At 36.8% G+C, this 25,977-nt stretch overlaps 1 protein-coding gene across 2 annotated transcripts in view; it reads right to left on the minus strand.

Moving 5' to 3' along the window:
- The window catches only part of TTN (titin), a 266,424-nt gene that overhangs the window by 239,889 nt on the left and 558 nt on the right, over positions 1–25,977 (minus strand). For both annotated transcript variants that reach the window (XM_081261924.1, XM_081261925.1), the window contains exons 2-21: positions 23,954–24,057; positions 21,589–21,792; positions 19,909–20,196; positions 19,298–19,383; positions 18,955–19,205; positions 14,223–14,553; positions 13,705–13,857; positions 12,897–13,034; positions 11,438–11,569; positions 10,079–10,216; positions 9,452–9,589; positions 5,969–6,262; positions 5,741–5,863; positions 4,206–4,487; positions 3,908–3,973; positions 2,903–3,161; positions 2,624–2,687; positions 2,287–2,502; positions 1,186–1,328; positions 109–314 (exon numbers count right to left, since the gene is read on the minus strand). In XM_081261924.1, coding sequence (XP_081118050.1) covers positions 109–314; positions 1,186–1,328; positions 2,287–2,502; positions 2,624–2,687; positions 2,903–3,161; positions 3,908–3,973; positions 4,206–4,487; positions 5,741–5,863; positions 5,969–6,262; positions 9,452–9,589; positions 10,079–10,216; positions 11,438–11,569; positions 12,897–13,034; positions 13,705–13,857; positions 14,223–14,553; positions 18,955–19,205; positions 19,298–19,383; positions 19,909–20,196; positions 21,589–21,792; positions 23,954–24,044 — 3,603 coding nt within the window. In that variant the 5' untranslated portion in view covers positions 24,045–24,057. The remainder of the gene's footprint in view (positions 1–108; positions 315–1,185; positions 1,329–2,286; positions 2,503–2,623; positions 2,688–2,902; positions 3,162–3,907; positions 3,974–4,205; positions 4,488–5,740; positions 5,864–5,968; positions 6,263–9,451; positions 9,590–10,078; positions 10,217–11,437; positions 11,570–12,896; positions 13,035–13,704; positions 13,858–14,222; positions 14,554–18,954; positions 19,206–19,297; positions 19,384–19,908; positions 20,197–21,588; positions 21,793–23,953; positions 24,058–25,977) is intronic.

Here is a 25,977-nt window from a genome sequence, read left to right on the forward strand (position 1 = left end):
CTAACCCTGATCTCATCCCTTGAAAGTGAAAATATCAAACTAAAAAGGGGTATTGCTGGAGAAAAGCATAATTTATGAGACAGTTTAGAATGTTATTGTTCTACTCACCTGGTCTTCTATAAATGTTCTGACCATTACAGTATCTTTGGCCATTTTCTTCCTAATTAAGGCCTGTTCTTTTTCATATTCTTTTTCATACTCAGAGTATGCAAATCCAGGTGCTATTTCTCCAACTTTGGGTTCCTGAACAAATGCAGTCATTTGTGTCTGGTAAAGCATTTCTTGCTGGGATTTCATCAGTGACTCATAATCAGCTAGGAGTTAAGAGCATAAGTTAATTTTTGATATTATAAAAATGAATGCCCTATTCATTCAGAAAAGCCTAAACAAGGGAAAGTTTAATAATGAAAAACCAGTTTTCCAAATTTCTACTGTCAAATTGCTTAATGAATATCAAATTGAATTTAAAAACCAAACTTCTAGTAACAAGTCAAACTATTGTTGAAAAAAATTTTCAGCAGTCAGTCCTTTAGATCTACTCTAAAGGTTTTCCTGATTTGCTGTGTAGTTTTTTTGTTATTCATTTTCCTTCCTGATTCTTGTGTGTTTTAGCTGCTAAATAGGGATAATAAAATAACTTCCTCTAAGGGATGTGGAGCAGATCAAATGAGACAGAGCTGTTCACTGTAAATGTAAACAGCTAGCAGAGATAATGGTGACCTACAGACATTTTGTGTTTGGCATGAATGTTACTACTTTCTTTTCCTTCAAATGATGAACATCAAAAATCTTGATATCTAGCTTTTAAAATATTGGCAGCTCTAGCAACATTGAACTTGGTTTGTGCTTGCTTGGCGTCAACACATGGGAGATGGGAGCTAACGCTCCTTGAGGCAAGGCAGGTACTCCAGTTTGCCATTGTCTTCAATGAGCTCATCCATGCTACCTGGCTGGCCCTCGAAGGGACCTGGATCTAGAATCCCTGCATTGCAAGAGTGGAGGATAGAAGCTATCCTTCAACAAATGGAACTACTGACAGAACCTCAGAAATTCAGCCTTAGATTGGTCTGAAGCTGAGTCCAACAGAAGGAATAAGTCTTAGAATTAGGATACTACAACAGGGCACAGCTACTTCATTGCATTTCACTTCTTACCAGGCACATAGAAACTACTCTTTGAACTTACCTTCTTCAAGTAAGGAAGCGGAGGCAGAAGTTTCTCCATGCTTATTACGGATAACAATAGTGTATTCTCCTGCATCATCAGCGAAGGTCATAGAAATCACCAGTCTGCATTCACCAGTTTGTTTGTTGTAACTTACTTTGTATCTTTATGGAAATGAATAAACAAGAAAATCAGTTATAAACAACCCTTCTGAGAGTAAAAAAAAAAATGGACTTGTTTGTAAATGGATCTGTGATATAAAATTCAATAATCATAAACATGTGATTAAGCTCTATCATAGACTATAATTATAAAATTGCTAAAAACTGAGGAAAATACATGTATATGAGTAATGAGGGACAAGGAAGTTAAAAATTTAATTTTAGAGAATACTTGAATAGATCTTTATCTTATAGAATATTTAAATATTCTTTAAAATATGGAGAATAACACTGCTTATGGAAATAAGTAGCTTCAGCACTCATGTGAAAAAATGATGAGATTATTTAAACAACAGTTATCTTCTCTTTATTCATTATTTCACTTGAAGATCAAATGAATAGCAAAAATAAAATTTTTAAATATTTTAATATTAAGTCTCTGGAATACTATATTTAACATGACATTTTTAAGTTATCAAGTTGCCCTTTTTGACTTAAAAAAACTATAGGATATTTAGAACTAGATTTTATATTCAATTGCAGAAAATTCATTAACATAGCTTCTCACACATGACAAGCTTTTGTCTTCATTACATTACCCCTATTTTTTAAAATCTTTTAACTTAATTATTACTTTTTTTTTTAAATTGAAAGTTATCTTAAATCCATTCTGGGAGAGAGGGACAGACAGAGAGTGTGTGTATGTATAAAATGTTTTATTTCACTAGCACTATCAATGAATTAAACTAGACTATATCTCCCATCCACCTTGGTCACAAAGTTTTATTTCTCAATAATATTCTGCATAAAATGTAAAAACACCTCAGAACAATGATGAAAGCTCTGTAGTGAAAGATTCTATGTGCAGGAGTTGGTGGCATAGATAAATTCTACTTCTCTCTAGGCTTCATCTATATATCGCACAACCACAGTGAACTCTGTTATACAGCTGTCAAAATACCTGTATCCAGTTGTTAGAGGAACACCAGATTTTTTCCAGTAGACATGGGGCTTTGGGTTGCCTCCAACCTGGCATTCAAACACGATGCTCCCACCTTCCACCAGTTTCTGGACCACTGGTTTTGTAATGAAGAAAGGGGCGGCAGGTTCTCCGGGCCCTGCTTGTTCCTCTGTGATGCTAGTATCAGTCATTACCACATCTCTTGACTCAACAAAGCTGGAAGAGAATTCCCTTTGCATTAGCTTCTGGGTTGCAACTGGACAATACTAAAAGGACAAAATATCAAAAACTGTACCAAAACAGCAGCTAATTGGCAAAAGAATGTTTTTGTTCTTACCGTTTCTCTTCAGTGGTGAATTTCTCAGTCACCGCTGTTGTTTCCTTTTCAAACTCTTCTGAAACTAGAAGAAGACAAAATTTCTCACTGAAGTGAGCTATTTAGTCTGCTCCATTGGTGACTTCTGCTTGGCAATGTTTAGTGGACCCCATAATCTACCCCCCCCCCCAATTCCAAACAGGGACACCATTATGAGATGTGTGTAAACCATATTGTAGAACAGCATGCCCACTAAGAGTGGTGACACCTGCGTGGGAACAGTGGGGGACATCCACTAACCCTGTACTGCTAGGTAGCAGGATGTGCTGACGGTCCCAGCCTCGTTGACAGCGCTGCAAGTGAATCGCCCGCTGTCTTCTGCAAAGGCTTCACGAATCATCAGGCGAGCAATTCCACTCTGGAAGGTTATCTGGAAATCAATGGAACTTTCGATTTGGTAGTCTTCTCTGTACCATGTCACTTTGGGGGATGGGTATCCAGAGATGTGGCACTCCAAGGTGACAGATTCACCTTCTATGACAGTCACATTTTTTAGGCCCTGAAGAGAGAAGAAAAAGGAAATTATGATATAAGTGCATATTCATTAATTATCTCTACCTGTTACAACAACCGTGGCATTTGAACATATTTGCACAATTTAATTGCCACAATATGGCTTATTAATCAGGACTCCAGAAATATTAGAGAAGTACCTCCCTTGGAATTTGGAATATTCCCAATTAGAAATTAATGCTCGAAATTTCCAACTCCCTGCAGTGGGACTGTATTACTTTCATGTCATCAAGGAAACTCTGTGCCTTCTGTTATTCTTGCATATTTAATCCTTACTAAGCTGGAAAGCACAGCAGCAAAAGCAAACTTTTCAACAAAGCTTTGCCGCATTACCCTAATTGGCACTAGTCTCTCCTTTCCATGGACTCTCCTTCTGTTAAAGGTTTTATCACTTTCCATGTCTCACTATGCTTGTTTATGAACATGTCATTGATAGCGAGACAGATTTTGAAGAGGACTGTATTGGTCTTCGTATCTCTAGAGCTCCTGAGATAATGTCTTACACACATTAGAAGCTCATTTAATCAGTTGAATATGTGAATGACAGTTGCCCTACAGAATTTCCCTTTTCCTCGCCAAAGAGTATGGCATGAAAATTAGTATTTGCAAACTCACATATGCCATTTACCTAGAAATTTAAGACACTGATCTCTGCAATCAGTAATATATTCATGTATTAAAGTGATATGATCAAATATGAAAAGGGCCCAACACAATCAACTTTTTACTCACCGAGACTAGAGTTGGGGGAGTAACAGGAATCTCAACAGGTGCAGGTACTCTTGCTGTTTCTGTTACCTATAATTTTTACAAAGGATGTTACAAAATGCCCAAGAAATCTCATAAACATTTAGCACATGCAAAATTATAAGACAATTTTTGAGAAAATGGTCTCTAGCCCATACAATGTTCAATAAAATTACATTAGAGCACAGTAAAGGAAGAAAGCAACACCCAGACAGGCTGCTCTGCAGTGGTGGACTCATAGGAATAGATGGAGGAGAAAACAGCATGCAATCCAGCGACCAACCTTGGCTTCACGACCGTGCAGTACTTCGAAGCGTTCTTCACGGACAGCAGTACCAGTAATGCTCACCCCTACTTCCTTCTTCACTTCAATGCCAGCTTGACTCTTGTAAGTATCTGGCATGTCAGCAAAGGGAAACTGGGGTGAAGGAGTGGGCTCTGCCCTTACTCTAGTCTCTGCGGGCTTCACGGTTGGAGCCTTCACCGATTTGGTGATCTTCTGAGCAGAAGATGTGGCTGACAACTCTTTTTGTAATGTGGCAATAGCGCTACCGGCTATTGATGCCTAAATGAAAAGGGAGTCAGAAAACAAAGTCATTCATTAACTGTCATTCAAGTCATCCTCAGAAGTGCTTTGCCACTAATATTCCTGTTTAGGGGGACAGCTATTAACACCCGAGTGTATTATCTCTACCATCCATTTTTAATGTTCTATCCCTCTTACCGAGAAAAGCCAATGACAAAGCTTTTTGCCATTCCTGTTGGTTTATAAAACAGATGTAAAAAATATATTTTTAAAAGAGTTATATTAAGAACTCCTTATTTTTTACATCTGTTATGACAGAACCACAGATTTTTAAAAGCCCAGTCATGAATTTTCTTTACTTAATCATCTCAATTAGTGCTACTTTTAAAAATACTATAGTGGCAAAGTTAAAATTAAGAAATAATTAAAATTGTTTATTTTTTATTTGGTAAGTTCTAAGAACTACTTTGAAATTTCACATTTGGGTTTCAGCCACAAATCTATGTGACAGATGAAAATGGAGACATTCAGAAAAGCATTTTAAAGGTTTCCTTACTGTTTTTATTCTGCTGCTGTCTACAATTATTCAGTTTCAAGAATAACTTGAGACAATCCCAAATAAAGGCATTTCATATTCCTTATAATTCTTTGAAGGTATAGAAGGTTTCAATGTTTTTAGAATAAGAACAATAGTAACTAATATTGAAGATTATTACGTGCTGTCAACTTGCTAAAATTTTTGCATGTATTTTACTTGTATTTTTACCTCCTGCTGATGACAGTTTTAATAAGGAATAGGAGACTAATTCAAGGCTGTTTAATGTCACAATCCAACTCACTAACAATATCACCTTTCCAATTTGCTGTATTAAATATATGAATATGTGATTTCTTAATGTCTGTCTCTATTATTAAAACACATTCACAGTTATGCTGAAATATCTTGCGGCTGAAGAAAAACTACCCTATGTAATGCTCTACCATTTACAAAGTCATTAGAACAACAGCTATCAAAACAATTGAGTTCAAGCTATCCCTGAAATGTGAGACAGAAAAGCCTGCATTGTTTCAACTTCTCACAGGTGTAAGATAACCACCTGCTACTTCAGGCTCACCCTGCTCGGCCAATTTCAGAAACTTAACTGAGGGGCATCCAAGTCACCCTGAATGGAAACAGACTTTGTCAAAAACAGGCATGCAATGACCTATAATGAAGATGCTCTACAGTTATATTAGGTATGCATATCCTTAAGGCTAACCAATTTTTAAAATCATGCTCTGTAACTTCTTACCTCATATCCATGTTCTGTCTTAGGAACAGAAATTTTTGAAACAGTAAAATGAGGGCTTGCTGTGCGGGGACGTTTATCCACATGGACTAATCTTTCGGTTGTTATATCTGTAGTTTTCTTGATCTGCATTAAGATAAAACTCATTGATACCACTGTTTGCCAGATAACCATAGCAATTAAGGTTGCTTTGTGAACAGGGTGAAAACCCAGCAGGTAGTAATGACTCACCTGTGATGATATGTGCATTCCCATTTGATCAGTAGTTTTGATATGAGTCTCAGATGGAGCCTGAATCACCACAGGCTTGACTACTTTAGGGACAACATGGGGTTCGGAGGCTGGACGCTGGGGATGCTCAGGTACCTTTGTGGTGGAAACATGTTCCTTATATCCATATTCCAAAGTAGTCTGCTGAGCATAGGTTTCTTCCACACGCCCGGGCTCTCTTGGTTCTCTCACACGGGCCTGATCAACTGCAGCAACAACTGTTGCTACGGCTTCAGCCTTTTTCCCAGCGCCCACCTGGAGGACAAGGTTTCCAGAATTAATGCATAGTAATGTCAAAGTCCAACTGGAACATCTCCTCCCAGGCACATCTTCCTGGGCACAGTTCCTCCTAGACATTCAGAACTGACAAATGCCTAAAGGCATGTTTGGTAGATGGTGTCCATGTAATATAAGAATGTTATATGTCCAGATATTAATTCTGAAATGCATCTAGGAACTTAATAATTCTTTGATGATTGTATTGTACAGACATCTATTTAGATATGCTCTTATATATCTGCTTAATTATACTAAACATTAAGTCACTTAGGCACAAGGTAGGATAACAAGTATGTATACAAAATCATAAAGTGATTTGGGTTTTTCTGCTAATTCATCTAGACAGACAGTCAATTGGCAATTGGGAAATCAGAATTTCGGAGCTGGTTATCTTCATTATTTTTATCATCTTGTCGATCATTTAGTCTGGTGTTGACACAGTGACAGTGATGATAAACGTATACTCAAATATTGTCATCATCCCATCCATAAAAATCAATTGCTACAGAGTTATATGGTTGCATGCAAATCAGAGATAACATGAAAGCTCATGAACACAGAGTGAGCATGTGAATTTACTTATGATTCACTAGGGATAAGATTTGTTTAATCTTTTAGAAAAGCAACACTCTTAAAACACATGAATGAAAATGTTGTGATTAAAATGAAAGTGTTATCATTTTGCATTCAAGAGAACAACCTTTCACACTGAAATCCAATTTACTTTCATTTTTGCAAAGAAGGGACAAAAATATTATTTTTTCATCTCCATGAATCTGGTTAACATAAATGAGAATACAATTTGCAAAGAAATTTTTTTTTTAAGAAAGCAAATCAGTTGATGTGACATGAGTATTATAATCCTATGTGATGCTTGGAAATAGAATAGTGAAAAATCAAATTCCAGGTCCATCTAGTGCACTTTAAAAGGAAGGCTGTAATATTTTATTAATATTCAGTTTTCTTTGCTGCTGTGAATAGGATCTAGTGTGTACCTGAAATGTGTCACAAGCATGCTATATGTATAACCTTAAAAATTACTCTTGAAGCCATTTGAGATATAAATGGGGCCTTTTTAAAGATGGAATTGGCTGTTTAGTGATCATGGGCTTTATCCAGTGTTTCCCTCTAGGAAGCCACAAAAATCTAATCTGCCTTGAAGGATTGCATGGACCATCTTCATTCAGATTGCTTTTTAGAAGAAACTATAAAATATACATAAGGCATGGGTGAATTAATTTTGTTCATTTGTTATTTTTAAAAAATATAGGCAACCAGTTGACTTTAATTTTGCAGATGTTTTAAAATGTTCATCTTTGATAAATAACCCTAATATAAATATATAACCTGGCTCGCTGGGACATTGCATCCGTGCTATCTCATTTGCATCTTTTGACTAGTAGTCAATAATACAAGGTAATCAGAGTAAGTTTTAGTTTTATTTACTTTAAAAATGAGAAGAGTCAGGCTCAATGAAATTATCATTTGACTTTAAAAAATCCACTGAAATACATAAATCTCATTTTTATTTTAATATTTATGCCAAAAAAATCTTAATGATGGTAAGATACTTTAACTTAAGGAAGCATATGTGCATTTTTTTTCTTGAATTAATGTACATTAAATCCATACACAAATGCTGTTTGGTGGACAACTACAAATGAGTATTCTATGCTGGTAAGTCACTTTTATTTCTTAATAGACTAGAATATTCTTTACCTTTTTGGAACCCAGATAATCAGGAAAACTAATTGGATTAGGAGACCTCAATTTGCACCAGTTAAATGCTGAGAATTAATTTAGGAGACACAAAGAAAATGTTGTTTAATCTGGCCTTTCACAACTAGAAATGCCAACTGTTCTACCGGAGGACTTGGACTGAATCTAATCATCTCTAATGTTTTGTTGATCAGTAAAGCAATTAAGTGGAACACTAGGAGCACAGTGACACATAATGGATGAAGAGTTATGAGAGCTGATGATGAAATGGGATGAAACACTGTTTTCACCTCCACTGCATCAGTTTTCATCTCCTCTTGGAAAAGATGTGTTTGTTCTTGCTTAATAGCAAATCCTTCTCTAGTCCTTGGCAGTGTGGCAGGTTCAGCAGATTTTGCAGCAGTAACTATGAACTTAGATATAGACAGTTCCTCAGCTTCCATCCTTAGCTAATATTTAACAACAAAAACAAGATAATCAAACTCATGTGATTCAGGACAGAAACAAATTCATCACTCCTGGAATATGCTTCACTGAAAATTTTCTGTCATCCATGAGACTTCTGAAAGGCTGATGTGCCATTCAATATGAGACTTGGATGAAAGTTTATCTGACATCATGCTTAGCAAAAACCAGTCAAAGATAGGAAGCAATCGTCAGGGAAATACAAGTAATACTTAGGTCAGGATGCTAATGGAATTGGAACCCTTTGGCTGCTGATTTCCAATACTAGATTAGCAATAAAGAATAAATTTAGGTAAATAGCTTATTTAGAGAAAAGTGTAGTCATGGGAAGTAACTTAATTTGTGGAAATTTTATAGCTACAAATAGAGGCAGCAACCTTCTCATGGTTTATGTATAATTGATCTGGTTTGATACTTCCTTTTCTAGATTTCAGTACTGGATCTTGCCTGTCTTTCATGGAGCTGCTACTGAAGGCACTATAATTTTCTCAGTTTCTTTCCTCATCTGATATTTACAGGGATAAAAAAAATACAATTTCACATGAAGAAAATTATAGGTTATTTACTGAAATAAATCCATACACTATAATGTAATATAGTGAACTTATGACTTCTCAAAACCACGTCTTCTTTACAGTAAGATTCACCACTTATGTATACAACTTTGATTTAATGTTCATAGAGTCTCTTAAATTTAGCCTGCATGCAATTTCAATCATCAACTTCTGAAGGATTTCGAGATGTTAATAATAAAAAGTTGAAAATAACATGAAAAGATAAGTGGGGAAAGGAATGCATAGTAATATTAACAATATAAATAATTTGATTTTTTAGTTTTCAGTTGTTTAAGTATATGAAAACAAATTTGGTTAATAGATCTCATACACTAAAAAAAAAAAAAACCACCAAGATTAGGTCACATGAGGTTTGGTATTAATATATTATAAAAGGGGATTTCACACTTGGAACAGCAATAGTCACCTTTCCATGAGTAACTTGGATTTGTTCTTGTCTAGTAGCCATTCCTTCTCTAGTTCTCAGTATTGTTTCTTGTTCTTTGGCTTTAGCAGTAGCAACTGCTATTGTAGACAAGGCAGTTTTCTCAGCTTCCTTTCTGATCTGATTATTACAGTAAAATCAAGGTTTAAGTTGTATGGGGCTTCAGACATACATGATATGACCCTTCCCCCCTCCTGATGGAGATGTAAGAGGAAGTTATTTAGGGTTAAATATAGGAAAGAAATTAATTTTCACTTGGCAGTGAGAATCACAAAATTTAGAAATGTTAACTAAAAACAAAACAAAACAAAACAAAAAAACCTCTAGATGCTTCCCCAGTGCCCAGTGCTTTTTCAAAAATAAAACTAAAAATGCTAATCTTCATGCAAACAATAATGGTGAATAAAATGAATTATAAGTGTTACAGGTGGATGAAAATCAAATGTGCAGAAAAAAATTAATCGTAATCAATCACATTTTCCATTTTGTTTTTAGTTACAGATTTAAAAAGGAAAATATAGATTAATAATTGATACTATATAATAGTTAATAGTTTTCTAACAATTAGTTTAAAGATGAACTCTTCATGTTTCAAATATCTGTATTCACCTTTTCCTGAGTTATTTGGACTTGATCTCTTTTGGTAGTGATGCCTTCTCTAGTTCTTGATACTAAATCTTGTTCTTTGACTTTGGGTGTGGCAACTATGACTTTAGGCACCACTGTTTTCCTAGTTTCTTTCATTATCTGGTCATGTGGTTAAAAAAAAAAGATAAGAAAATAGTCATTAAATTTCCTGAGCCTCTAATAAGAGAAGCAAATGAACTGAGAAAGGAGGCAAATTTTCTTTTTACTCAAGGACATTTTAATTACACCTAAGTGTATTATTTAAGTTGCTTCAATCATCTGTATTGTTTCACTGACAATATCAAAATAATAAGATAAATTTAAAAGAAAAAACAGAATTAGCAATAAAAGACAGACAAATGCTGTTTTTTCCCATCATTATAATCCACGGGAAAGTCTAGTAAAGCCATAAATAGTGCACAGCTTTGCTTTATTATCCACTGACTTGTACCTGGGGCTGACATCAACAGTAATATTTTAAAGTGAATTATATCATGTTAGTAGTAGTTCAAAGAAAGAGTGAACGTTAGGAATAAGAGGTGACAGTGAAAGCCAGATGGGTGGCAAAGGCTCATGGGAGTGAGATGGTGAAAGAATTTTCTGTGTGAGATATGAGAAGAGGAGGTGGTGAAGACGTGGCCATTAGGATGAAATGCTAGTGGCTCGCAAGTGAAATGGTGAGGGTTGACTTTCACAGCTGCAGGAAGTCATCACCTGTTCATGATTGAAGAGCCTTTGGTCTTGTATGGCAATTTCTTCTTGAGTTCCCAGGATTGTTTCTAGTTGTGTAGATTTGGCAGTGGCAACTACCACCATGGATGCAGCAGTTTTCTCAGTTTCCTGTCTTATCTGATTTTTTAGAGTAAAATGAATATTTTGAGTTTCAAATGGCACAAAAGAAATGTCAAGATGCCCTTGCTATGTTTGGGAGAATACAGAAGGTTCAGTGGTCATGTGTGTGTCCACAGGTGTGTGCACACCCCCTCTTACAGCTGTGTGTAGGTTATGCTTTCCAATCTAAGTGACTGAGAGCTCAGGTTGTGCATAAAAAACTGTACTTGTGTGAAACTGGTCAGAGGTGATATCTGCCTTCCACCTAGGTATGCTCTAGAAAGCTCTTAGGTATGTCCCCACACTGTTCTTGTAAACAGACAATCTCCCAAAACTAATCAGTTGAGAGGAAAAGAGAAGTGAGAATAGAACTTCCATCATAGCAGAATTTCAATGTGAGACAGAACCAACAAAAAGAAAACATGAGACCAAGACTCCATTTTGAAGGACATACAGTTGGCTAGAAGGTGATATTAACAGACTACAAGGTATTTGCAAAGTTGGACTTACTGTTTCTTGAGTTATTTGCTTTTGTTCTTGTTTCGTAGTAATTTCTCCAGTAATTCTAGTTTCTTGTTCTTTGGCTTTAGTTGTGGAAATTACTACCTTTGGTACAAAGGCTTTTTCAGTTTCTTTTCTTATCTGCAATGAAGATAAAAACAAAACCTTACTAGTTCCTGATCTCTAATGCAAGTAACATAGTATTCATTAAATACAATACAGGAATTTAAAGAAGTAAAATCACTTTTTTTGGAGATGTCACTAAATCAAATAAATAATTTCTCATTCATTAGTACAACCATATTATTTCTCTGCCTAAAACATAAATTAGGCTGTTTAGACAAAAAAAAAAAAAAAAAGAAAAGAAAAAAAGGAAAAAAATGCTGAGTTCATTCCTGTTCATTTTGAAGAGGAAAGTTGTAGTCTTCTTTAAAAAGACTTCTAATTTTTATGAATAGATATAGGACAATACATTTCCATGTTATGTCATTTAAAGATAATCTTAGAGTACAGAATATTAGAATGGAAGACTTGAGAAGTAACTATGCCTGACCCTTTTATTTTATATGAGAAATCAAACATGGATAATTAATAATCTGCAAATCTACAGTATTTTGTTTTGAAAAAATTTCCTAAATACCATGATGGTTTGGAGAATCAAAACTTACTATGGGAAGAAGATTTTTGCATATATCCTAGGCAAAATATTTTCTAAATCTTTAACCCCCTGTAGGATGCTGTTTCTATCTGGGAGCCCAGGGAGTGCCTGTGGGGTGGGGGAGTCTTCTTCTTTGCTTCTTTCCCATTCTCAGATACTTTATCACTGAAACCCAGGATCTCAAGGTTAGATGGAACTTAAAAGCCTTTCTTCTCAAACTACCCAATTAACAATTGGCTCCACTGGCTAACAGCTCTCTATCAATCAGCCTTCTCTATTCTGTCCCCAGGGCTTCCAATCATGAGACTATCCTTTTGTCTTTTCTGTGGCTTACTAAGGCTAGGCTTTCTATTCTACATCCATCCCATTTACACAAGTCCTCTTAGGAGTCAGGATGCAGCTGCTGAGGTTTTAAAGTCAAAGTGTGTTCAATGTTCTCTTCTACTATTCCACGTGGCTACTTAAGCATCTATTTCTCCCTCCTAGTTTTACTTCCTTCTGTCCTCTCCCCACAATCACATACATAATAATGATCATAATGTAAATGGTCATAAAGAATGTAGATAAGACTCTCTTTCTACATTCAGGTTGTGTCCACAGAAGTCCCTTTCATCTATATAGGGAGAGCATTCAGTGAAGTCCCCCCAAGAGACTTTGGTATCCAGTGCACAGGTCACACGTGACAAGAGGATTTGATTAGTGTGGTAACAGTTGTATGGTCCAAGAAACACCACCCTTCGTAGTAAAGATTATCACCGTGTTAACACATGTTATCGCACCAGTGAATTTCAAATAAAAAATCCTTCTCACCTGCTCATGAGTTATGTGCGTCTGCTCTTGCTTTGTTGCAATTACTTCTCTGGTTCTTGATTTTAATTCTTGTTCCTTGACTTTATCAGCGGCCACTACTACCTGTGTAATGGCAGTCTTCTCCGCCTCTTTTCTCACCTGATTTTCACAGAGGAAAGGAAGAAACACCTTAATGCACTTTGAACAGGAAGTTATGATGATATTTCAGGATTAAGGCAAAAATGTCACAGAAGAGAAGAAGGGAAGGCAGAGTGGTTTTAAATTAGAACAAAAATTATTCAAATACGAGGTGGAAAATTATCCTGGATTTATGAGACTTTTCATTCATGAATCAAATGTCACGTTTGTTTTGAGAAAAGTAGATGAACAAAGCAATGATCCTTCAGGGAAGCTCAGAGAAATCTAATATCTGCCCTGAAACACTGGTTCCCACACCTGACTTCCGGAGTCGCTGTGCTCTGGGTGTCTGCTCCCTTGAGTAGCTGACTCTGTCCTCCCACCCTTCATCTGCTTCAACCAGGAGTCCCCTGATACTCCTAATACTGTTAACTTTTGCCGACTTGATGTAGCCCCGTGTTATTCTGGTCTGGTGTGCTCTTGTGATATTTACAGCTTAAACACCTTTGCTCTCTCAGACCACATTTTGCTCAGAAGTTCTAAAATCCTGGGTCATGCTGGGTTCAGTTCTGCCTTCAGAATGATTTGACATTGTTTGGTCCTGGCATCTGAGCACCCAAGGCTCAAAGCAGTGAATGGTGTTTGAGTGGATGGGCCATTGGACCTGGCCCCACGTGCGGCCCTTGCATACCTGTTCTTGAGCAGGTTGGACCCGCACAGCAGTCGTGGTTGTCCTCTGAGCAGTCTGCTCTACAGCACTGATCACTGGTTCTCTCACTCTGGCCATATCAACAGCAGCAACAACAGTCGCAACAGCTGCACTCTTGTCAGTCTCTTGTTTCACCTGGATTGGAAATGAACACGTTCAATACATTTTCAAAGTGGCATGTTTGGTAAGAAATGTAAAAGCACAATGGAAATAGCTACCTAGAGCTAAATGTACTGGTGTGTGAGCATTTATCATTGCAAAGAGATGTAGGGTCTATATCACTAACATCCATATTGTATGTAAACCTCACATCAGAGACTTTGTCCTAACTGAAGATGGTTTTACGAACAGGACAACCAAATTTGGTCTGTAGTTTCCATAATATGTTTGTGTTCCTGTGTATTTTCCCTCCAATCCATCCATCCTGGTTTTTATTCCAGAAATCACATCGGGAAAAAAAGAGAAGTGAAGTAATGAAAACAGAGTAGTCCTGACTGTACCTCTTTGGCACCAGTAGCAGCAGCCCCTGCTGCAAAGGAAGCACTGGCGGATATGCTGGCAGCAGCCCCCGCAGCTCCACTGATGGTCACTTGCTCCTGGACACCATATCTCCCTTCCCATCTCTCTTCTCTCCTGATCTGAGTAGAGCTAGTCACTGTTGTCTCTCTCATCTCAGCCTCAGTTGAGGAGGCCACGTAGCCCTCTTGCTTCCAAGGGGGAGGCACTTCAGGGCCTGTGGCAACGGTGGATGTCTGAGTCTTCCGGACGAGTAAGGGTGACTTCACAGATCTGATGGGGGATGTGGAGATCCTCCCTGCTGGGGACACAGACCTGAAAACCAAATAGCAGAGGTCAGAATGACAAGGTGAGGAGCTCTAGCAGGCATAATCAGATTAAGATAATGGCAGAGTTTTAAAATGTGTGTCCCCACAACTGGTTCAGAGGATGTATAATATGATAATCAGTTGCTTTAAGTCTCAATAAAACTTATTCTTATCTGCAGTATCTGAATCAGACTTAATCCCAAGTAAAGAATTTTGTGCCCTGTCTCATCTTCTCACATTAAAAAAAATAAACAAGACCGAAGAAGGTATTTCCTAAAGATACAGAAAAAGAAAGGGCATTGCAAATCCAGGACTCATCTGTAAGTGTCTCTGCATTCCCCATCTGGACAGGGGTGGGTGGATGTCAAATAGATGCTAGATGAAGAAAGCTCTATGTAATCTTGTGTCACTTGTGTCACTCCCGCTAAACAAGTTAAATCTTTCTCTCTTCCTCTCTCCCTCCCTTCCCTCCTGCAGGGCTTCCACACCACCTTCACCATGTCTATCTGTCTTGCAAATTCCCAGGGCAGGAGGAAGATTTCTGGTTGAGCTGTTGCAGAATCTTTTGGGGTATGGGCTGTGCACTGCAGTCTGGAAACTGCTGCTCTATTTATAGGGTTTGTGAGCTGGGTTTTTGTTTTCTGCCCGTTTATTTGCATTCACCCTCATACCAAGACTTTCTTTAAAGACTTTCTTTAAATAACCATATAATTGCTGTGGATTTTGGCTAATTTGAAACCTAAATTTTTTTTTTATTATTAAATGGATAAAATAGTTTCTTCCAAAACACTTTTCATTGGTTTTTTTTAGATGTATCCAAACTGCACACAATATCAGTTGAAGGGTATAGGTGCTAAATCCTGGCCAGATAGCCTAAAAAGACAACTTTTGACCTAGAATCTTGGAATTGATTAGCCATTTTAAGATAAATTTTTTAAGATAAATTTTGCAAAACTCATTTTATTTTTAATCAATAAGATCTATTGCATTTATCCCTCTAGGTGGCAGTATTGCTCCATCGTTGCATTTTATAAATTCCGAATCTAAGAAAACATTTATAAAGTATCCTGGCAGTATGCAGGATATTTAGTTTACATTGATCATAAATGAAACAATTATCCTAATTAACCTCAAGATACAGTTGCTATTTGCTCTAAGAGTAACAGTACATTACAACAGTCAGTTAGTTTCCTAAAGAAAGGTTTCACCGTGTTCTTAAAGAAGGGCTTTTTCTGCGAAAATCAATTTGCATTTTATAAATGAAATTGTAATCAAATTAACGAGAGATCTAAGGAACATGGCTCCATTCTGAAAATGACTGCCTGGGAAATAGCACAAAGGCCAGATTAGAATAATGTAGGTCTCTAGCGATTGAAGAAAAGCAGACAGACTTGCACTTCGAAGTCTCAACTTGTGCCTAGTTCCTGCTATATCTGGTAATGTGGTTTTATTCAAAAGAGTTAAAGACATGATTAGCATGACATAAGTGATTAGCAGCGGGCCTCAGGTAAGCCTGAAACTGTGAAAAATCAGTGTAATTTGAGTCATTTTAGGAAAGTGCTTATTTCTGCAGGTACAATAAAAAATAATCACCTGGTCACAGCTGGAGACAATGCACCCTATTCAATAAAATATGTTTGCCTTACTCTGTAACAAAAATCAAGATTTAACTATGAGACATTTTAGGAAAGAGTCTATTTGGATAACCATTATTTTCTCCACAAATTGGCATTTGTATTTCCTAATTACTGTAAAACAAACTTAAGGGATAAATTTGGAAGGTTATTAATAAACTCTTAGAATGCTATAATGGTCAAAATACTCCATGGGAACAGACAAACTAATTCTAAATGACCCTTACCCTTGGATTTAAAATATAGTAAGGCTGTTATCTCCCTCAGAAATCACATTTGGCCTGTGTGGTGATTTCACGGTGTGCAAACTTGGAGTTAGCCTGAGACTGAACACTTTTAGAAATGTGATTGCTAGACATGTTTTGAAGTTGAGCTTTTTGTTCAAGTTTTCATGTTAGTGTTTACCAAAATTTTTAATATTTTAAGTGGCTAAAAACAATAAAAATGAGAAAATATCTAGCTTTTTAAACTATATTTATTAGATATTTAGCAATATAAATGTCCAATAAATATAATTTTAAAAGCTTGTGGTTTTTCCAATTTGTGTTGAATTTTCTTCCTATGAAAATTGATTTGTGGAAATTTTTTCCCCATTTTTTGTTGTTGCATTATAATTGTACACAATGGGCTTGTTACATATTTGTACAAACACACAATATAAGAATATAGTTAAATATTGTAATATGTAACACTTCCCCCTTCTCTCCCTTCCTCTGATCCCTTTCCTCTACTCTACTGATGTCCCTTCAATTTTCATGAGATACCCCCACCTTTTTCCTCTCTAGCTTCCAGATATGAAAGAAAACATATGACCCTTGACATTCTGAGTTTGGCTTATTACACTTAACATAATGTTCTACAGTTCCATCCATTTTCCTGCAAATGGCATAATTTCATTCTTCTTTATGGATGAATAAACCCTATTGTGTATATACACCACATTTTATCATTTCATGCATTGATAGACACCTACATTGCTTTCGTAGGTTGGCCATTAGGAATTGTGTTGCTATAAGCATGTGTATGCATGCATCACTATAGTATGCTGACTTGAATTCTTTAGGATAAATACTGAGGGGTGGTATAACTGGGTCACATAGTGTTTTGATTTGGGACATTTTAATCTATTTGATATATTAGTTCTTTGTCATAAGTGCAGCTAACATTCCCTCTAGATCTGCTTGCATTTTGCTTGCTTACAGGCATTATCTAGCATAAATATGTATAGTTGCTCAGGCTGGGGGCTATCTCTGGGCTAGCATTTTTCACACTGTAGCCATTATGTGTTTGTTCTGATGCCTTTCTAGCAGTGGCAGTGAGATCTCCTGAGGAAGGAGTACTGTTAGTTTTTTTTTCCAGAAGTATACTATTCAGTCTAGCAATGACTTGCTATTGCCATAAATTTTTATTTTTCTGTCCTTGAATCTTGACGTCCATTTTTAAAAGCTCTTCCCCATAAATATTTCCCAAATTTTTTGTTTTTCTCTTTCTCTTTTTTTTTTTTTAAATCTAACACTTTAATCAAGCTAGGGTATATTTTGTAAAGGGTGTGAGGTAGTTTTATGCTCATTGGCCAGCACTGGATGGATGGATGTCAAATTGGCCAGCATTCTTCATGAAGCAAAATGCCTAGTCCCTAAATAAAAGGTCACTTTGATTATAAAACAAATTCCCTGTATTTTTTGAATCTATTTTTAGACTCTGTTTGCTTTCCTAATGTATTTGTCTATTCATTACTATCTTTCATTATTGTTGTAGTGCTGGGGATTGAACCCAGGGCCTCAGGCATGCTACACAAGTCCTCTATCACTGAGCTACAGCTACAGCTCCACCACTATTGTGATTATAGTAACTTCACAGTAAATTTGAATATTTTTTAGGTCAATGACTTGTTCTGCTTTTAATTTTTTTTTTCTTGGTAGGGAACTGTCGACATGTCTTTTATTTAAATTGATCACGACACACTTTTTTTTGTTTGCTCAAGTTTTGCAGTTTTTCAGTTCATCATATTAAAAGTCTCATTATGTTAAATCGCATCCCAGAGTTTGAAATCTGCTGCAGATAATTTATACTTGACTGTAATTTCTGGGCCCTGATGATACAAGTCTGCCTTCTAAAGTACCTGCATCTTAACTCAGCATAGAAAACTACTTATTTTCTAGGTAAAATAAGCATATGAAAAATGTTTAAAATATTTTATTATGAAAGTATAAGAGCAGGTGTATAATTTGCTGTTTACAAGGCACCATCAACTAATTATCTCATTGAATCTGTGAGATCATTCTTATTGTGATTCTCCTTCATTTATAGATGAGACAACTAAGAACTAGAGCAAGTGACTTCTTTGGCTCTTGCTATTTCATAATACTGAGGATAATAATTCTTAGTGGTTGTGAATATTTAGTGAGATAATGTTTGTAGAGTGTCAAATCAAATATTTGCCATAGTGATAGTGATCAATAGACAGTAGTGATTATTTTATTGTAATAGTTATTGTTCCAAGTCAAACTTAGCAAGTGATTTGGCTGGTTGAATTTAGGATTTTTCTCCTTTTGCTGTGTTATTTTCTCCTTTCCTAAAGCAAATATGTATTAAATAGAAGTAAAGAATTCAGAATTATAAAGTTCTTCAAATTGCCTGTGGACAATGAAGATTTGGGAAAATTATATTCAGTGACATCTTGATATACCTCTTGTATCACATACTACATTTTTGATTGCACAAAATCTCATTTTACAATGCTTGATAACCTGGTCTCTTTAAAGAAACTTTACCTCACAGGAGATGGAGTGGGTGCCCGCACATGTCTGACCGGGGAAGGAGAGTGTCTTATTGGTGAGGGGGACTGCTGTCGAGCCAGTTGTGTTTTGGCAGCAATGGACATGGACGGTGGTGTTGGAGACCTTGATTTTGGCTTAGGAGGTATCCTGGGAGGTGTTTTATGTGGCAGCTGTTGCCCAGTGGCACCATCTATGACCATCTCAACTGTTGTGAGTGATCTGGCATCAAAGTGGGCTTCAATCTTCTGCAAAAGATTAAAACAAAGTACACCATGAGGGAGAATAGCTGGGGAAGTGACAATCGGAAAGGCTGGGAAAGAGCAGCATAGAAAAATACCTTTTCAATTCGGGTTTGTCTTGTTTCTGAAATCTGAGCAGTCGAAACAATTGTCTTTGTCTTTTTAGCGGGTACTACTTCTTCACCTGTAGGAAGGGAAAGATGAGCATTGGAGGAGGAGAAACCATTCCTTTGGAAAGACATTCTGTTAATTGTGACTACAAAGTCAATAAAATTTTCTGGGCATCCCTGTGGGGGGAAAATGCAGAAAGTTTTGAATCTTGTATGGATAGAAATCAGATTTAAAAATAGAAAATGCCCCTTCTTCAAAACTTCTGCCATTGCCAGAAAAGCACCATAGTAAACATATAAAGACTACAATATGATTGTGTTAGAACCATTTAAAAAAATTATTCCAGTACTTTCAATAATTTGAAGTGTATGTAACTTAATTGAAACACTTTCCAGTTTATTATATTGGGGTTAATAACTGAAGATTGCATCAGTACTGAGCTCTTGCCTGGAATCTCAGACTTTTCTTTTCATAGGGTTTAAAAGGCAGCTTGGATTTTAGCTCTCAGCATTCCCAGGGCCTCAGGGGAGGCAGGTTAGCCCCACTTGGTCACAGATCAGGCCTCTCCCCTTCTCCCTTCTCAACCTTCAGTGCATACCTTGAACCAGCAATTCGGCAGTCGAAGTAGCTCTTCCAACGCTATTGGTGGCATTCACTGAATAAGTCCCAGAATCTTCGGGGTATGCTTCGGCAATCAGTAAGCTGTAGAGGTCGCCTTCTTGTGAAATTTGGAAATCAAGGGAGCTCTGGATTTCAGCTCCATCCCGGTAGAACTTCACGACAGGTGTAGGGATTCCAGTCACTCTCACTTGGAGTCTCACTTGGCTTCCTTGTCTCACGGTCATGCTCTGCAGTCGTTGAGCGAAGTTGGGTGGCGCTGTCTCCGCTGCAGGGGACAGAGAAGGAAATCAGGCCAGGAAGCCAGAACCTTACCAACAGGGTATTTTTAAACAATCACAGCTCTGATTCCAAAACCAGGCAATGACTCGCCAATTCAGCATCCTTGACTGTCCTTGAACCCAGCTCAGCCAGCAGATGACAGCAAGAATGGGGCCCAGAGATGGCAGGTGGCTATCCAGCCACCATGTTTCTCATTTGCTTAGCAGTTCTAGGCCACCATGTCTGTTTTGTAATTTACATAAAAAGTCTAAATCTTGTTTTGACTAGAGAATCTTCTGTACTTCCCAACCTCATATCTGCACCATGTTAATGAGTTATGGCAACTTTGTATACTTCAATAGGTTATTACATTAAAATGAATTCCAGGGGTTGGTAGAATGGGTGTGTTTGTGACTTATAGAATCTTTACATTTAAACTTAATTAAAAAACCCCTAAATCTTCTCCAAATTGGTTGATAGTCAAAGAACTGAAATACTTACTTGCATTTAAAATGTTAATCTCAATAATGATATGTTTTCATGTTAATTATTCTACAGAAAGGGGATTTTGGGGAAGGGTTATTTTGGAAAAAAATTATATGATAAATGTGAAGGGCGGATGGGATTAACTTTGGTGTGCTTTTGAATAGCAATAGCAAATTTTACTAACCCTGTGCTTTTCTATTTCTGAATTTTCTGTGTTTTAAGGTTCAGACCTAATTTTACCGGATATGCTTTCTATTTAAATCAATTATAGCCCTATAACTGGATATCACTGAAGATATGGTTTATTGAATAAGCATTGATACCATTATGCAGTTCATGCAGGATATTATGTAATGTATAAATTAATTCATGTTTGAGTATTAATGGAGAACAACAGAGGCCACTAATAACTTTTCTGGGTGAATGGTGTCATACATTAGAATAATAAGCATTTGTCTTTTTCTGAACATGTTATTGAGTAGTATTTTTAATATTTCTTAAATGACTAGTTTGTGGACCACTTGTATCAGAATTATCTTGGTGCTAATGTTGAGGTGGAAATTCCTGGTGAATCCTAGAATATGTCATATTTCTTATGAAGCTTATGAACAAGTCTTTGAGCTTTTCTACTTGCTGAGAAGCATGATTTTTAAAATATTTCCTTAAAGCATTTTTGAGTGTTTAACATGTATACAGAGAAGCACTGATTCTCAGGCACTTTTGTGTTATATTTTGAAAGGAGAATTAAATTTCACATGGCAAACAGCTTTGCTATAAAATCAGCCTTCAGTGGGCCCTTTCTAGGTTGGGAGCTGCAAGTCCTCGTACCCATTGCTCAATATGGACCCCTTCCGCCAGATGCAAGGGATGCCCTCAGGGGCAGCAGAGGACAGGCATGCCCTCACCAGCCCACCTGTCACGAGAAGCTCAGCAGTACTAGTCGCTTGTCCAGATCCATTGGTGGCTCTCAGGGAGTATCGTCCACTGTTGGCTTTAGTCACGGCGGGGATCGTCAGTCTAGCGCGGCCATCGCTAAAGGAGATCTGCACGCCGGGCAGAGTGGAAGTGGAAATAACCTGGCCATCCCTAAACCAGCTCACCTCAGGAACTGGAAAACCTGAAGAGCAAGCACAATTGATCTTTATGTTTGAGTGGGCACAGCAAATTCCTCTCCACCGAAACATTATCCTTGCTGCCTTGCTCTAACCTAAAAAGCTTTGTAGAGTGAAACACCATTTGGTGACAGTGACACCCTGACAGGCTCCTGGCAGAAGCATAACTTTGTAGGCCATTAGGGAGGCCCAAGAGCTTAGGTAGAGGCTGGCACCCTCATTCTACAGGGGAGGAAACTGAGGCCAATAGAGGCCTGATGATTTTTCCAAGGTCCCTCAGTGAGCAGTGGCAGGCAGAGGACTAGAATTTTCATACGCTTCCCTCCTGCCTGGGGCTCTGTCTGATGCAACTTAATAGACATCATTAAAATCATGAAAGGGATTTATAAAAGTGAGGAAACTTTGAAATAAAAAGTGACTGGTGTCCTCTTTGAACACAAATGAGGAACAAAAGCAGCAAAAGGATCTGACAGTTCTGTCTGACATAAGGAGGGTGGTGCACTCCTCTTCCTCTGCAGTGCAGGCACACCACCTTCTGGAATGTTCCTCCTTTCCTGTGTGCCTGCAGTAAAACCACCATAATGCAGAGAGGCAGTTTTCCAAGCCTTGTCTTTCAGAACAATGTGTAGAGTTGGAGTTGTGGCTAGAAAAGCCAATTTTTTTTCTCCCACTATAAATTAACAGTGAATAACTATATGCGCATGGTTGGACATTTTAGGTATTTTAAAGTTCTGTATGATGAGAAGATATGAGGCAAGTTCAGGGAATGGTTTACTTTGCATTTGGTATAAACACTGGTGATTTATCTCCTCCAGCTAGGAGGCGAAGATAATGGAAAAGTCACTTTGTTATCCTTACATTAGCCAATCTCCCACTGTGGACGAGTAGATACTGTGTTAGTATCCACTAATAGGTATCAGGTATTTTCAGTGGTGTATTTCTAAGAACTTAGTAGTGTGAAGGAACAAGCTATGAAGAAGTCAGTTTCTACTATTCACAAGGAGAGAGACTCCCACTGATACTATGTGTGTTCTGTTCAGTTTAGAAAAATTACTGAGCATTCCAAGATAAGTAATTATTTGAAAGTCAATAAGAGTTCATCATGCAGGAAGAGAATTGAATTTGTCTCCACACAATAGAAAATGAATGATTATATGATATTTGTGTGATATAAAATAAAGTATAATTCAATTATAGAAAGATTGGTGCATAAAATAGAAAAAATTAAAAGGAAATCTTATTTTATGTCTTTATTATAAGCTATACAATTAAAAAAACAAAGAAGAACAATGATGTACCGTGGAGATGCACTGAAGGAAGAAGCTAGCATAATTTTCAATTGACCCATGTAATCTTACATGGCCAGTTACAAGACTATAGAAGGAAACAATATTAAGTGATTTTTGAAATGTTTGCAACAGTGTATTTTTTCACAAGATAATAGATAAGTCCTCGAAATCATGCATTTTCTGTAGTCATCCCTAAACTGAATTATGAAGAAAAAGCAGCAGATAAAGAAACAGATAAACTTCCTTTTAAATAAAACTTTTGGGAAAATGGTTCCCTTTAATATAAAGGTCAGAGTGGCAAATAGTATTTCTTCTTGTCATTTTGAAATGATTGGAAAGTCTTTTGTTCACTGGAACCACTTAATGAAGATAGAAAATAATAGACTCAAACAATGAGGAGTTAGCTCATCACTGGTGGGTTCTGACTCTGAGGAAGGCTGGATGCATTGTTATTTTCTGTATAAAACAACTGAGATTCCTGTGCATGGAGCAGCCAACCCAGACCACCTCCCAGAAGCTTCGGAGCAGCCTTTACTACACTGGAGCTCTTGGCTGCCAGTCTGGCTCTGCAGCTGAACCCAAATATAGAATGACCAAATGCGGGCCGACTTTAGTTGCTGGATTCTGACAGCAATTCTAATCTAATGCTAATTATTTTTGCTTTGTAGAATTATAAATATGAATAAAACATTTTTGAGTCATTATATTGTCAGATTGTGTCAGTACTCTGAATGGTAAACTCTGAAAATGACCCTTCTAGGGTGCTGCACCAATTTTACAAAACTGAAGCAGAGCATCATCTCAGCATCATGTCCTATGACAAAGTGAATTCACTGGCAAGGAGGCAAAGGAAAGGAAAGCACCAGGGTGGACTTACCACTAACGTGAGCCTCAAAGGTTGCGGCACTACCCTCCAGTACCACAACGCTTTGTAACGGCTGCGTAAACGTCGGTGCTTGAGTCGTCATCTTCTTAGGCACTCTGAAAAGGAACAGAAAGTAAGTGAGGATATCATCCAAGGGCCACTGGAGCTCCTGTGGGGATGAAAGAGACATATTCTCCACTGGGTTGCTCATTGGTCATCTATGCGGCCTGCAATAATGGGAAGGCCTCTTCTTTACGGCTTGGATTTAAAATTTAACACAAAACAATAAATTTAAGGGGAAATGAGGGGAGAAAATTAGCCAGACAGAGCAAGGAATATGCCCAAATAGCCTTATCAATGGTGTAAAAATCAGGCCGAGAGTTGAAAATTGGAATAACATAGGGATAGTGAGTAATTAAAGAGATGATATGTGACAAATCTATAATGAATCTCTGCAATGTGTATGGGACAATTGCTTAAATATTTCCTTCCCCCAAATATCTTTCACTTACTGTAGCTATATTTATAAAGTTGACGTGGATACAGGCATTGTCTAATTACTTAAAATGGTCACCAAAATTAAAAGTTTGAACTTTGCAATCTTTTTCCTAATTTGAAAAGCTCTGGCAAGATTTATTGAATATATGAACTTTAAAATTTTTTTAAATTGTTGCTAGATCTTTTATTTATTTTTTTATATGTGGTGTTGAGAATCGAACCCAGTGCCTCACACATGCCAGGCAAGTGCACCACCGCTGAGCCACAGCCCCGGATATATGAACTTTTGGTAGACCTATAGGGTGCTTTATATTTCTAAACATTTCTTCAAACTATAACTGTGCAAGTAATATTGCTACCGCTGAGTAGATATTTAGAAAAAAAATATTAATTTTATAGGTAGGACCAAAATTTATTATAGATTTGAAACAAAAATGCTGGCTTGAGTTCTTAATATGGAACAATGTGCGAAGTCTGAATAATGGAAGGTTGGTGGGAAATGTGGGGGAAGTAACAAAGGACTATGCTTTTACTACATAAAATATTCAATGAAGAAATGAATATAAAATTTGCAGGTAAGTTCTTTATAAGTGGAAGAAAGTACTTTGTCTATCACTTTCAGAGACTATGAAAATTTTTCTAATGCATAAATAGCTGATTATTCAACATGACTATTTTACTGTTCTGAAACAAAAAGACAATTTCTGAACCATCAATTGCTTCATTATTATTTTTCATAAAGTTCTTTGTTCACCAAAACTTTATGGAGCAATAGTCTTCTTTGTGATAATGCCTTACCTTATTCTATCTTTTTACTTAGTTAAAAAGAAAATTAAACCAGCATTTTTTCAGACAAAAATTATATTTGGAAAATTCAGATAATATCCAAAAGTTTTTCACAAAACTTTGTCAAGAAGTCTTTTGTAGCATGTTATTTTCAAAATGAACAAATTTGTGTCTAACTTTTCCTGTTTACAAGCTAATGCATCTTCTAAAAATAACTATCTTCATAGGTATATAACACCACCATATCAGTATTAACAGGTATTTACAATGTGTAATCTAATTCTAAGAAGATGGAAAATCAAAGCGTATTTAGAAATCAAAAGCTTTTAAACATTATTCCTTACCCTTTTAGCATTAGCATTTATCTCCTATCATATAATTGGATTGTGAGTTGAGTTAAAAAGCATAATGAGATTTGGAGTATTTTATAAAACAATTATATAGCCTTATTCCAAATTTCTAACATTGCAATTAACTGGCCTAAATTGATCTTATACTCCTATTGTCTAGTGAATTTTGTTGCTTTAGTCCTTGCTTTTCACAGGCCCTTATCTAATTAGGGCTGAAGGTATGCATCTAAAATGTCATGCTCCCAAAATAAACTCTCCAGCATTGACTGACAGCAGGCAAGTGTTCTGTCACTGTCCTGCAACTGATATCTCAGCAGTTGATTCCCTTAAAAAGTCATCAGGGTGTAGCTGATACCACATGCATGTTATCAGAGCTATTCTTGGTGCGCCTCACTTTATCAC

Source organism: Spermophilus citellus, assembly GCF_964194105.1.
Source record: "Spermophilus citellus genome assembly, chromosome: 11".
In the NCBI taxonomy this organism is placed as follows: domain Eukaryota; kingdom Metazoa; phylum Chordata; class Mammalia; order Rodentia; family Sciuridae; genus Spermophilus; species Spermophilus citellus.